Source organism: Canis lupus, chromosome 19 (genome assembly GCF_048164855.1).
Source record: "Canis lupus baileyi chromosome 19, mCanLup2.hap1, whole genome shotgun sequence".
Classification (NCBI taxonomy): domain Eukaryota; kingdom Metazoa; phylum Chordata; class Mammalia; order Carnivora; family Canidae; genus Canis; species Canis lupus.
The window spans coordinates 40,856,298-40,871,024 of NC_132856.1; the positions used below are offsets into that span (position 1 = coordinate 40,856,298).

Here is a 14,727-nt window from a genome sequence, read left to right on the forward strand (position 1 = left end):
TATTTTATTATTATTATTATTATTTAATTTATTTATGATAGTCACAGAGAGAGAGAGGCGGAGACATAGGCAGAGGGAGAAGCAGGCTCCATGCACCGGGAGCCTGACGTGGGATTCAATCCCGGGTCTCCAGGATCGCGCCCTGGGCCAAAGGCAGGCGCCAAACCGCTGTGCCACCCAGGGATCCCAGAAAATGAGATTTAGAAGAAGCAGAGGATGTACAATTGTCCTCTGAAGTATGTGATCCAGAATCCATAGCAAGGGACCAGGGTGGCTCAGTCAGTTAAATGTCTGCCTTCAACTCAGATCATGATGTCTGGGTCCTGGGATTGAGCCCCAAACCAGGCTACTGCTTAGCAGGGAATCTACTTCTCTCTCTGCCCCTCCCCACTGCTCATTCTCTCTCAAATAAATCTTTTTTTTTTTTTTTTTTGAAGATTTTATTTATTTATTCATGATAGACATAGAGAGAGAGGTAGAGACACAGGTAAAGGGAGAAGCAGGCTCCATGCCAGGAGCCCGACTCGGGACTCGATCCCGGGACTCCAGGATTGCACTCTGGGCCAGAGGCAGGTGCTAAACCACTGAGCCACCCAGAGATTCTCCCTCCCAAGTAAACCTTAAAAAAACAATAGCTAAAAAATAAGGAACTCTCAAACATTTTTTTCACAATTATCTTTTTTTTTTTTTTTTTTTTTAAATGATAGTCACACAGAGAGAGAGGCAGAGACATAGGCAGAGGGAGAAGCAGGCTCCATGCACCGGGAGTCCGACATGGGACTCGATCCTGGGTCTCCAGGATCGCGCCCTGGGCCAAAGGCAGGCGCCAAACCGCTGCGCCACCCAGGGATCCCCTCACAATTATCTTAAATGATTTTCGTGCTGGGAGATCCTTGGGTAGCTCAGAGGTTTGGCATCTGCCTTTGGCCCAGGGTGCGATCCTGGAGTCCCGGGATCAAGTCCCGTGTCAGGCTCCCAGCATGGAGCCTGCTTCTCCTTCTGCCTGTGTCCCTGCCTCTCTCTGTCTCTATCATGAATAAATAAATAAAAATCTTAAAAAAAAAAATGATTTTCGTGCTGAAAATTAACAAAGCTCATAACATTCCTAGGCTCCTAGTAAGTCAAAATAAACATCAATTGAACCTAGAAGAATGAATTTGGCCTGGTAGGTTTGTTATTGATGTTAGACCAAGCTGTTACTGCAAAAGGCAAAGAAATACACTATTTCTTACTCATGCCAGGCAGAAATATTCCAAGGCAAAAAGAAAAAAACGGCAAATTTGTGAAATAATTTCTTACTGGTCCCTAACTTTTCGTTATTGCACAAAGGCTACAGATTATATATTGTTGATCCTCATTATATTGGATTCCGTATTTGCAAATTTGGCCACCCACTATTCTAACTCCCAATCAATACTTGTGGCACTTCCAAGTCATCCATGGACATGTACAGATTTGAGTTGCTTGATGCACATGTCCCAGGCTGATACTCTGCTTTGTTTCAGCTTCCATAATGTAAAGAAGGGTCCCTTTTCGCAGTCTCTCTAGTGTCAAGTTTTCCACCGTTTTCTATTTTTTGGTTAGTGATTTCACTATTTTTTTTTTTTTAATTTTTATTTATGATAGTCACACAGAGAGAGAGAGAGGCAGAGACATAGGCAGAGGGAGAAGCAGGCTCCATGCACCGGGAGCCCGACATGGGATTCGATCCCGGGTCTCCAGGATCGTGCCCTGGGCCAAAGGCAGGTACGAAACCACTGCGCCACCCAGGGATCCCTGATTTTACTATTATATTTTTTAAATTTTATTTTATTTTATTTATTTATTCACAAGAGAGACAGAGAGAGAGATGCAGAGACACAGGCAGAGGGAGAAGCAGGCTCCATGCAGGAAGCCCAACGTGGGACTCGATTCTGGGACTCCAGGATCACGCCCTGGGCCAAAGGCGGGCTCTAAACCTCTGAGCCACCCAGGGATCCCCTATTATTTTTTTTTTAATAAAAATTAAGCTCTATGCCCAACATGGGGCTTCAATTCATGGGCCTGAAATCAAGGGTTGCATGCTCTACTGATGAAGCCAGCCAGGCACCCCAGTGATTTATGTATTTAAAATGGCTCTCCAAGTGTGGTGCTAAAGTTCTATCTAGTATTTCTAAACACAAGGAGACTAATATTCCTCACAGAGAAAATACGTATGTTAGAGAAACTTCATTCAGACACGACTTATAGTATTGTTGGATGTGAGTTCATAAGTTAATGAATCAACAATATATATTAAATAAGCCATCTCTAAACCAAAATACCACCTAAGACAGGATTATGTACTGACCCTTTGACGAAATGTAACCAGAGGCTCACAGGAACCTAACTTTTATTTTTCTAGGAATGATGGTTTAGTATGTAGTATTCTATCCGCAGTGACTTTATAGACCATAACAACCACCAATAAAAAGAATGGACTATTTTTTCCACAGAGTAGGAGAAGTTCTACACTGAGCCAGACCCCATCATGTGACTCAGGTCCATGCTTAGTAACATAGTAACTGAAAAGTTAGTCATCAGAGTAACTAAAGACAGTTACTATAAAAGTACTGTTAACAGTAACACATATAGTACCATAGTAACTAAAGACAGTTACTCTAAGAGTTCACATATCAGTGGGAGGGCTAAACTAAAAAAATTCAAAGAGTATGATAAGCTGAAGTCCTGATTAAAAAACGTAATTTTAAAATATTTTAAAGACCTCAACAAGGGGATCTGCTAAGAATACTGCACAACTTGGGAACCTCAGACATTCTACTTTGAAAACCAGCCTTCTTATGGTAGGCACTTCTATTTTCCTAAAGAAGCCAGAAATACAGGGACACCTGGGTGGTTCAGCGGTTTAGTGCCTGCCTTCAGCCCAGGGCATGATCCTGGAGTCCTGGGATCAAGTCCCACATTGGGCGCCCTGCATGGAGTCTGCTTCTCCCCCTACCTGTGTCTCTCATGAATAAATAAATAAAATCTTAAAAAAAAAAAAAAAAAAGCCTGAAATACAAGAGCAGTTTCACTGTCATTCATTCTCGTTTCATTGCCAGCGTGGAGGCCCCTAAAAGTCAGCTAAGAGCACTGCTTCCCCATGCTGCTCACTTCCTCTGCAGGCGCCCAGGGCCACAGGCCAGCAGAGTACTCAAAGGAATAACCTGCTAAACAGGCAAACTTTCCTAAACTGACAACTCCTGTAGTATTTCCTGTATCTTCTACTCCACCTGCCCACTGTTGCCCCTACCTGAGCTCAGCTCGGTCTTCCCTGTCCTCCCATTACCATTCTTTCCCTCCAACATTCTAACCTGTGCAGTTCTTGCTACCAGGCAAAGCCCTAAGTAACTTATTTTATACTTATCTGAGTTTTCAAAGATTCTGGCACCTGGCCTCAAGAGCACTTTCTCACCCACCTCTCTCCTGCCAAAAGCCTTTCAATTCAACCAAATGAACCTGGTGACAAGGCCTTGTCTACATTCAGCATTCAGAATCTATTTCCATGTTTGCTTGTGTGATCGCACAGCCTGGAGGGCTAGTCTACCACACCTTTCCCCCAGTTTTCTACCAGACCCAAACATTTCTTCTCCTTTTTTTTTTTTTTTTTTAAATTTTTATTTATTTATGATAATCACAGAGAGAGAGAGAGAGGCAGAGACACAGGCAGAGGGAGAAGCAGGCTCCATGCACCAGGAGCCCGATGTGGGATTCGATCCCGGGTCTCCAGGATCACGCCCTGAGCCAAAGGCAGGCGCCAAACCGCTGCGCCACCCAGGGATCCCTCTTCTCCTTTTTTTAAAAAAAGATTTGATTTATTTGGAAGAGATTGACAGAGCACAAGCAGGGGGGAGGGGCAGAGGGAGAGGGAGAAGCAGGCTCCCTGCAAGGAGCCCAATGCCAGCTGGATTCCAGGACCCTGGGACCACGACCCGAACTGAAGGCAGATGTCCAAATGACTGAGCTACCCAGGCACCCTGGACCCAAACATTCTATCCCTCAAAAATCAGCTCAACTAAGATCTCCCTGAAACCCTTCTTTATCCTCCACCTAAAAACCTCTCTTAAAGAAGCTTCCTTCCACATACATTTTTTTTTTTTTTAAAGTAATCTCTGTTCTCAATGTGGGGTTTGAACTTACAACTCTAAGAGTCACATGCTCTACCAACTGAACCAGTAAGGCACTCCCCTACCTTTTCCCAGAGACATTCTGCAGAACCTCTTTCAACAAGACCTCTAATAATGAAGCCTTCAAGGGCAGCCCGGGTGGCTCAGCAGTTTAGCGTCGCCTTCAGCCCAGGGTGTGATCTCGGGGTCCTGGGATCGAGTCCCACGTCAGGCTCCCTGCATGGAGCCTGCTTCTCCCTCTGCCTGTGTCTCTGCCTCTCTCTGTCTCTCTCATGAATAAATAAATAAAATCTTTTTTTTTTTTTTTTTTTTAATGGAGCCTCCAAGCATAAAAAGGCACATTGGTAGAATGATGAACATGTCCAAAGTGGCCTACGGGGAAAGCAGGTGGTGGATGTGGTTGGAATAAATAAGGGCTAGAGAAGAGATTGCCACCGGAAAGCAGGTAGTGCCCAGTATACCAAGCTCCTAGTTGGCCAGTCTGAGGAGTGGGGAGTCAGGAATAGTCTTCTTGATAGGTTTCTCAGGTTTCAAATTTCATCAAATCAAAGGGTAGCCAGATCATGAAGGAAGTGTTTTTACTGATACATCCTCACCAAATAAATAAACAATTCAATAAAAAGGAACTGATTACCATCTAATGACTATTGAAAGAATAAGACCTGCTCCCTGTAGTTAAGGAAGTTCTGAAAACTCAATTCTATTTATTCATAAGAGACACAGAGAGAGGCAGAGGGAGAAGCAGGCTCCATGCAGGGAGCCCAATGTGGGACTCGATTCTGGGACCACGGGATCATGCCCTGAGCTGAGATGCAGACGCTCAACCGCTGAGCCACCCGGGCGTCCCAGAAAACTCAATTTTACACTGAGCTTCAAAGCCTAATTATAAATGGTAATTTACCTCTGAACCAAGATGAAAAAACCCCACCCGAAAAATGGAAATATACTTCACTGGCTGAGATGTTAATTTGAGGTAAAACAGTATGAGAAAATGATCGAAGCCCTAAATCTGCTGTGCCTACTAGACTGCTTGTTACAACTGCTGTTTTCTCTTACATCGCTCTCTGTGATGGTGATGGGAAGGCCGCGCAGCATGATGGTCTTACTCTCCCTCTCATCACTGATGTCATGTCTGTAGTCATGCTCGCCATAGTCACCATCTGAATGGTAGCCATCTTCGGATCGGTCACTGTTCCTTCTTTCACGTTCTCTCTGATTTATAATAAAATTACAATTAAAATCATGCTGAGTTTATACCCTTTGATCCAGTCCCTCCACTCCTAGGAATTTATCTTTAGGAACAACAGAAAGGGTATGGGAACTCCATGATAATGTTCACTGTAATGTTTCTAAATTGGGGGTGGGGGTGGGGTTAGAAGGGCCATAACCATTTATTTCAGGAAGAATGGTTTAACAACTGACTGTACAGTATACTATCACACCGAAATACCACTAACTGTTACAATATGAAGGTATATGCATGGAAAAAGAAAAAACCCTGCATAATTACACGGGCAATACAATTACTTCTAAACAAAGCTGTTGTTTATATATAGATAGGAATGGGGCAAGAAACTATGCTGACCAAACTACAACTTTCAGAAGCAGCCTGAGGCACAGGGTTGGTATATTATTATGCTCTGATTGCCTCATCTTTAAAACAGAAAGACACCCACCGGTAAGGGATTGTAGTGAGACCTACATGAGTTCATTTAAGTCAAGTGCTCAAAAGAATGCCTGGGGAGCCCTATGTAAATCCTGGCTAGAGTTTCTATTACCACGAGTTCAGTTTATCTTTGAGGATTAGAGTCACCTCAGCAGATTTCAGAATAATAGAGGGTCTGAATTGTAATACTCAAGAGAAGAGTTCCAAACTTGACATCCTTACTTCATTTCTAAGATCTTAGAAGCTTTCTGCATGCAATATATAATTCTAACTACTCCATACCGGGTACTAGACCACTCACCTCTGGGCTGTCATAGTCTCGGTAGTCGTCATATCTGTCACCTCTCCGATCATCACTAGATCTTTTGTAGTCTGAGTCCCTCCGCCTGCTTCTGGATTCACGCTCATCTCGGTCATCCCTGTCTATGATGGAACCGTACCTTCCACTACGCTCTGTTCTACTCACTCTGCCAGGGAAAAGAATTTTCATTTAATCTAAAGTAAATCACCATTTATACCTTTAGAAAACATGGTTGAAAATACCACCCCTCGCCCCAGAGCTCAGTGTATAAGATATCCAAGTAGTTTTATATATCCCTAAAATTTATCACCAGATTCTAGTTTACAAAGACAACCACTAGGAAAACATCTACACCCCTAAAGGCAAAGATAACTTTCAGGAAATCATGCTAAATATGAAAATATGGCCACCACACATTTTTTTTTTTAAAGGTGAGGTTGGCCAAGTTCATCCTGTGTATTACCAAACCTGTAGTCTACACATATCACCCCTCTTATCCCTGATTCAGATCTTGCTGATCAAAAATAGGAAGAAAGTAATTTTTAGCATCTCACCCCATCTCAAAGAGAATGTGTTCTCACTCACCTACTCTCAAGGGTATCACACTACTGGGAAATGGACTAACAACCTGGATGAATTAAATTAGTTTTTTTCCCTCATCGGGCAGTTAACCAAGTTCATTTGTTAGACATAACCAGTACCAACAGAAAACATTATTTCCTATAACATCTGGTTTACTTTTGGTTACTGGACAAATCTAGTAACAAGAGGCTTAAACCCATTTGACTACAGATATAGTTCTTTCAAAAATTGTTTACCAGGTTCATAAAACAACTATGTAAGGACAAGACAAAGGAAAGGCTTAGAAGGGCCTAGTTAACAATTTTAACTTGTAATGTTAATGTTACATCCTCACCAAATAAATAAACAATTCAGAGTATACAAATTTAATAAAAAGAAACGAATGAAATTAGTAGTTAGGACTGACTATTTCATAATGGGAAGTATGAGGATGAGAAACCCTAAAAGGGTAAATGTTAATTTAGTAAGTCATTTGGAACCACAGACTGCTAACACAACATTAGAACAATGACATTACGTGACAAGAACACCTCCAGAAACTCTCTGGGCCATCAATTTGATTTATCACTAGCACCAGACTCAATACTAAGAAGGTGGCCGAATAAGGTCTTGTATGTAAATCAAACAGTTTGAGTGGGAGAATCCACAGATGACACAGCAGCCAAATGTTCTCATCTTAATTCTCTAGTAATTTTTCAATTCATTTATTTTTCATGTAATCCATGGTCCAAAGCTTCTACAAATCAGGATCATCTTGCTACAGAGGGGACAATAACAAGAACTTGTGTTCACTGATTGCTTGCTATTATGTAAAGTGACAGACTTGTATGATCTCCTGGCTTCTACACAGGCTGCTTTCCACACTGGGAACCCTCAGTGACCCACTCCACTCTGCCCTCCTTTGCCTAATTCTTACCTACCCTCAGGATTCACCTTAGAGGATACTTTCTCCAGGAAGCTTTCCTAGATATTTCCAGGAAAGTACATGCTTCCTATGTGTTCTAACAGCACCCTTGACTTCTTTTATATAGCACAGTTCACACAGTACTTCACTTCTCTCATTAAACTGCACGCTTTAAAAATAAATAAATAAAAATAAACTGCACGCTTTTAAGAGCAAGGCTCATGAAGGCAATAACAATACTTGGCACAAAATAGATACTCAAATATTTGTTTGATAAACAATTAAAAAAAATAGTTCAGTCTCTGATGAAATGTTGAGATTAAAAACACACACAGTAGTAACTTACCGTTTGTCTGAACCCATTATCCTACTGAAGATGTACCACACTATTCCAAAAGGTCCAAATTTTGTTTTTTTCTAGGAAACAAAAGAGATTGGTTGCTGAAAATTTGAGAGATCATTTAAGTCAATCTTTCTATAAGCTAGGACACTACTGAAGTTGGAATTTCATCAAATTAATAACAGTGATTATCCAAGGTGGGGGCAGGAGGATTAACTGTCATTATGAAAAATCATAGTAAGATTTTGTTGAAACGAACACAGCAGGAAGATGAACCACACTTTAAATATTAGAGTCCCTATTCAATAAGAATCCTTCCCTTCTACTTTAGGATTACAAAGCAAAAAAAAAAAAAAAAAAAAAGGCAGCGATGCAATCAGCAGACTGTGTTCTAATCAAATCAACTCCAAGGGGGTAGTTGGTGGTTAAAACTTTAATCAAAGCGTCTTTATTAATACAAGGAGCAATATAAAATTCAAAATTTTCTGATGAAAAGTTTAAATCTTTCAGAAGCCAGGATGCTGCGGTGATTGAAATCTACTCCATTTATAACGCAACGGCTGGTCCAAAGCTATTTCAATGAGACAAGAGCAAACCTCGACACGACTTAATTCCTCAGTAACAATAACCACCACTAACCCTTGAGGCTGCCAGCTGGGCCCCGCAGCGCCCTGGCGGTGATAAAACAACACACAGCTAGACCGCGTTCAATGCGTGCAAGATCTGAGAAACTACTTTCAGCCGACCCTGGCGCCTGTTACAGAGTAGGCGCTCAACGAACATTTGCTGAATTATAAATGGAAGAGAACCACCTGGGAGAAATAAGGCCCTGGGCAGAATCTCTAACGCCGCCCCTTGTCGCCCCGGCAGTGCCGGGACCCACCTTCGCGGGGTGTTGAGGCCGAGATGGCGGCGCCACAGCCTGCGCGACCGACTCAGGCGTCCGGCTTTCCCTTTATGCCTGCACACGCCCCTCCTGACCCCCAAGAGGCTCCCAGCCTGCAGATCGGCCTTCGCCCAACAATCTCCCGGAAAGGGCGGATTCAAGTACAGCTGAGGGGCGATGGCGGCTAGAAACTGCCGGGCGCCCCTGAGGAGTACCCAAGGGACAGTCGACGGCTCCACGTTCAGTTGGGCTAGGGAGTCGCAGACGCGTCCCGGCAGACACACAGTCAAGAGCACGAAAGAAGCGGGTCTCGGGTGGGGCAAGAGGACGCCCTCCGAAAGCTGACAGCGCAGGCTGCGAGGAGGGGCGCGGCCCTCCAATGCTTCGGGTAACTACTTGAGAGATGCGACTGGGGCTGATCGGCTGCTGCCCGAGGCTGTCAGGAAGGCTGCACAAGTCCTGCCTCAAAAGCAAGAACCGCGGGGCGCTACGGGCGGATGCTGCACTTACCCCCAGGAAAGACCAAAGTGGCAGAAGTAGCGGTTTTGTGCCCCAGAACCTCCAACAGGGTACGGCCGCCTCACAAAATGGCGCCTCGGTCGACGGCCGTCTCCTACCCACAGTACCTCGCGCCTGCCACCTCCCCCACACCACCCGCCTCCCGAGGAGGCATCCAATCCGCGACGGTGTCTGGCTACGCGAGGACTGCTGGGAAGTGTGGTCGCTAAGGCGTCCTGTCACTCACTATGCCCTGTGTTAATTTCCTGCGTATTTCTTTCTTTCTTTCTTTCTTTTTTTTTTCAAAACCAAGGGTGAAGTTGCCAGTCTGCCATTTGCAGACTCTGATTAGAGCTCTTACCTTTATCGGTAATTCTTTGCCTTTGCTACAAAAGAGTACAGTTTGCTTTCCCAGACACAATGTAGAATATCACGTTTAATCTGGTTTTAAGAGAAGTCACGTTAGTTGACCGAGTATTGTATTATTGGACTCTAGATTGTTGGGCTAGATGCTTTATAAATATCTATTTTTTATTTTCATAACCTATGAGATGGTTATTAAACCCATTTTGCAGGTGAGGAAAATGAGGCTTATGGAAATGAGAATTCTTAAAACAAAAACAAACACCTCTGTACCCAACATGGGACTAGAACTCACAACCCCGAGATCAAGAGTGGTATGCTCTACTGAGCCAGCCAGGCGCCTCCAAATTAAGAGAATTCTTGAAGGCAAGTTTTAAGAGTGTCATTCAATTGATATTCTCTAGCCTAAGGCAAAGGCTCAGGAAAGTTGTTTTTTCAGGGTTAACAGTATTTGGATGTCTAATAGCATCTCAAAGTTGCAGCCAGAACTCAACCGTATCTCCTCCACAGCCTTCCTCAGCTCATAAATGGCAACTTCCAGTTACTGAGGACAAAAACCCTGTAGTCATCCATGATTTTTTCCTTGCATCTAATCTGTCAGTAAATCTGTTGACTCTATCTTCAAAATATATCTAGGATCTGACCACTTATAGCTGCCTCAGTTGCTGCTCACCTAATCAAAGCCATCCATCGCTGTCCTTGTTCGAGAGATAGTAGTTCAGGCAGAGTTAATAGTAATGGAACTGGGATTTGAGCTAATAAATGTGATTTCAGAGTCCATGCTCTCAATTACTAGAATGTAAACTCCAGAAGGGCAGAGAAGTATCTCTTTAGTTCACTATGTATCCCCAGTGGCTCTACTGGTGCCTGGCACATGGTATGTGCTCAATAGATATCTGCTGAGTAAACAAATTAATCCACCAACAAAGAAAGCTAAACGTGTAACATTTGGGGTGGAAAATGGCAAGGATTCTTGGGTAATTAGGAGGTATTTCAGACTGGGACTGGTCAGTGACATGGTAGTATTCCAGTGCCTCTAGTTAGCATAATTTGCCCTTTGGCATTATTTACAGAGATATTTTTAGTGAACTGGTCTTTCAGGTCACATATACAGACAAGAAGAATTAGACCATGACAAGGTAGAGGAAGATACCAGTTATAGAAAACTGCACCATATTCTTTCTCAAAGAGAGATCTTTCAAGAATAAGTGGAAAGGGGATGCCTGGGTGCCTTAGTGGTTAAGCATCTGTGTCAGGCTTGGGTCGTAATCCTGGGATCCAGTCCTTCGTTGGGCTCCCCGCAGGGAGCCTGCTTCTACTTCTGCCTATGTCTCTGCCTCTCTCTGTGTGTCTCTCATGAATAAATAAATAAAATCTTAAAAAAAAAAAAAGTGCTGGGGCAGCCCCGGTGGCTAAGCGGTTTATCCTGGAGACCCGGGATCGAGTCCCACATCAGGCTCCCTGCATGGAGCCTGCTTCTCCCTCTGCCTGTGTCTCCGCCTCTCTCTCCTTCTGTATCTCTCATGAATAAATAAATAAAATTAAAAAAAAAAGTGGAAGGATGTCAGTGAGTAGATTCTAAACCAGAAGCTTCAAATATATTGGAAAATTTTTTTCTTGGTAAAGCAACCAGGAAAAATGTTCTTTAAACATATTCTAACTACGGGCATTCTACAGTAAGGGCATTAAGTGGTGGACACTGGAAACTCTTTGGGTAATCAAAAAACAATAGATGGAAAGGTAGAAATTTCTGATTTTGGAACAATGGATAACTTCCTTTCTCTCTTCCTCTCTCCTCCTCTGTATGCATGTATTTATCTCCGTTCAGGCTGCTATGAAGAAATACCACAGGCTGGGTAGCTTATAAACAAAAAAATTTTTCTCACAGTTCTTGAGGCTGAGAAGTCCAAGATCAAGGTGCTGGCATGGTCAGGTGAAGGCCCTCTTCCAGGTTGCAGACTTCTTATTGTATCCTCATGAGGTAGAAGAATCTAGGAAGCTCTGTAGGATCTCTTTTACAAGAGCACTAATCCCATTTATGATGACTCCATATTCATGAGCTTAATTATTTCCCAAAGCCTCATCTACTAATACCATTCATTACCTTTAAGAATTAGGATTACCAAAAAAAAGGATTAGGATTTACAGGGGCACCTGAGTGGCTGTGGTTGAGTGTCTCTGCCTTTGGCTCAGGTCGTGATTCTGGGGTCCTGGGATCAAGTCCAGCATCAGGCTCCCTACAGGGAGCCTGCTTTTCCCTCTGCCTCTCATGAATAAATAATTAAAATCTTAAAAATAAGAAAGGATTACAATGTATGAATGTTGTGGGGAGGGGACACATTCAGATCATTGCACTATCTATACATACACATAGTTCTACTTTTTCATGTGTGCATATATGTATTTATATATAGTGTCCAATTTACGGGGAGGAGATATATGTAAAATCTCCATCATTAGAAAAAGTAAAAGTATGCAACCCACAGAAGGTACCCAAATATGTTTAATGAAATTTAAAAGTTAAACATAGATAGGGTCATTGTAAACCCTGCAATGGATGTCTTGGATGCGTCAGTTGCTGAATCCAGAATCTGCTAGACTTTTTTTTTTTTTTTTTCTGAACCTGCTAGATTTAATGGCCACTAGAAGTTGATTGCTTTGTTCTCAAAGCAGTTCAACAAGCACTTCTGAATATCCCTGAGGTGCTTGCTGGGTTGAGCTCCAGAGCAGTGCCCCCAAAAGCCTGTCAGGCAGCTGATGTGGGTCTGGAAAAGTTTAACAAGTTCCATAGCTAATAAAGAAAACAAAGACAACAAACAGTTGTTTTTTTGTCTCTTTTTGTTTGTTTTTTGTTTCTTTAAAGTTTTATTCTTAAGTAATCTCCACACCCAACATGGGGCTCAAACCTTACAACACGGATTCAAAAGTCACATGCTCCACCAACTGAGCCAGTCAGGCGCACCTGTTTTTTATTTTAAATAAAGCCATGTATGTTCACTACAGAGAAAAGTTTTTTTTTTAGTTTTTTTATTTATGATAGAGAGAGAGAGAGGCAGAGACACAGGCAGAGGGAGAAGCAGGCTCCATGCACCTGGAGCCCGATGTGGGATTCGATCCCGGGTCTCCAGGATCGCGCCCTGGGCCAAAGGCAGGCGCCAAACCGCTGAGCCACCCAGGGATCCCCAGAGAAAAGTTTTTTAAGATTGCTTTTCCTGGGGGCGCCTGGGTGGCTCAGTGGTTGAGCATCTGCCTTTGGCTCAGGTCATGATCCTGGGGTCCTGGGATTGAGTCCTGCATCGGGCTCTCCACAGGGAGCCTGCTTCTCCCTCTGCCTGTCTCTGCTTTTGTGTCTCACATTAATAAATAAAATTAAAAAAAAAAAAAAAGACTGCTTTTCCTAATCTTCTGAGGTTAAAAAAAAAAAGTTCTGTTAAAGAAATAATGATTTTACCTTTTTTTCCTTAATTTTCCACCACTTGGCAAAAGAAAAAAACTAGTTCACTTGTTTTGATCTCAGGCTGGGAACTATTGCTCCAGAATAAGTAAAGACTTATGTGAGAACTCTTACCTATACAAAGAAACTAATTTTTGTCAAGATAGACTTTGATGAACTGACATATATGCAATCAAAATTTAATTCAGCAAGTATTTTCTATAGACCTATGAACAAGGTATTATTCACTCATTTATTGGGTGCCTACTGTGTTAGGCCCTAGGGATATAGTAAGGAAAATTATCCAAGATCTCTGCCCTTATGTAGCTGGCATTCTGATCAAAGCCTCAGGGAACTGCCCAGGGACATTGCAGGGTAGCACACTTTTCATATTCATCCCCCCTCCCTTTTTTTAAACATTTATTTGAGACAGAGAGAGAAAGCACAAGCCGGTGTAGCAGCAGGCAGGAGAGAGAAGTAGGCTCTTTGCTGAGCAGAGAGCCTGATGTGAGGCTCAATCCCAGGACCCTGGGATCATGACCTGAGCCAAAGGCAGATGCTGGGGGATCCCTGGGTGGCTCAGTGGTTTGGCACCTGCCTTCAGCCCAGGGTGTGATCCTGGAGTCCTAGGATCGAGTCCCACGTCAGGCTCCCTACGTGGAGCCTGCTTCTCCCTCTGCCTGTGTCTCTGCCTCTCTCTCTCTCATGAATAAATAATAAGATATTAAAAAAAACAAAAAACAAAGGCAGATGCTTAACTGACTGAACTACCCAGGTGTCCCTCCTACTTTCATCAATACCCAAAATACTGTCTTAAAAATGTATGGAATAAATTAGACCTTATTTCCAACAGCAAAATCTCCATATAAGTGGCAAAATAAAGCTAGGAAACAAAACTAGGCAAACTAGTCTGAGGTTTGAGTTTAAACACTTTCTTAGGAAAGGTGCTGACAATACTTGCTGTACTGTCTCTCATCACATCAGTAATTGCTCAACACTCATCATCTTTTTTTTAAGTTTATTATTTATTTATTTATCTATCTATCTATTTATTTATTTATTGAGACAGAGAGAGAGAGAGAGAGAGAGAGAGGAGAAGCAGGCTCCCAGGACCCCAGGATCATGCCCTGGGCTGAAGGCAGGCACTCAACTGCTAAACCACCCAGGTGTCCCAACACCCATCTTCCTCAGTCGACTAAGTCCCATGGGCACAGAGGTCAACACTGATCTTGCTATAGCCCTGGTGAAAGTAGAGTAAGTTCTCAAAACATTCATAGAATGACTACTTAATAACTCAATGGTGCTTCTGCTGGGCAGCCAATAACTGGTGTTAACTAAGTAGCCCATAATGGAGTCTTTAATAGTATTTGATGTGTTCCACAGTTTACTCTAGGTCCAAATGGATAATGCAAATTTAGAAGGAAAACCTGGTCTGGGCAGTTTAGGACAAACCTGGACCAGCTGTCCAAAAAAAAAAAAAAAAAAAAAGATGCACCAGAGAGTCCAATGGCCCATCCTCTGTAATGCCGGACTGCTCCTGATTTTGTTTTCTCTTTGGGAGGGGTAAAAAGAGTTATTAAAGATTAAGAAGAAGGGATTATATCTGGAC

At 42.8% G+C, this 14,727-nt stretch overlaps 1 protein-coding gene across 1 annotated transcript in view; it reads right to left on the minus strand.

The window, feature by feature from the left end:
- The window catches only part of RBM5 (RNA binding motif protein 5), a 29,399-nt gene extending 19,910 nt beyond the window's left edge, over positions 1-9,489 (minus strand). Inside the window, exons 1-4 of the mRNA XM_072786146.1 lie at positions 9,335-9,489; positions 7,945-8,015; positions 6,113-6,278; positions 5,202-5,357 (exon numbers count right to left, since the gene is read on the minus strand). Of these exons, the coding sequence (XP_072642247.1) occupies positions 5,202-5,357; positions 6,113-6,278; positions 7,945-7,961 (339 nt within the window). The 5' untranslated portion in view covers positions 7,962-8,015; positions 9,335-9,489. The remainder of the gene's footprint in view (positions 1-5,201; positions 5,358-6,112; positions 6,279-7,944; positions 8,016-9,334) is intronic.
- Between the last annotated feature and the right edge of the window lie 5,238 nt (positions 9,490-14,727).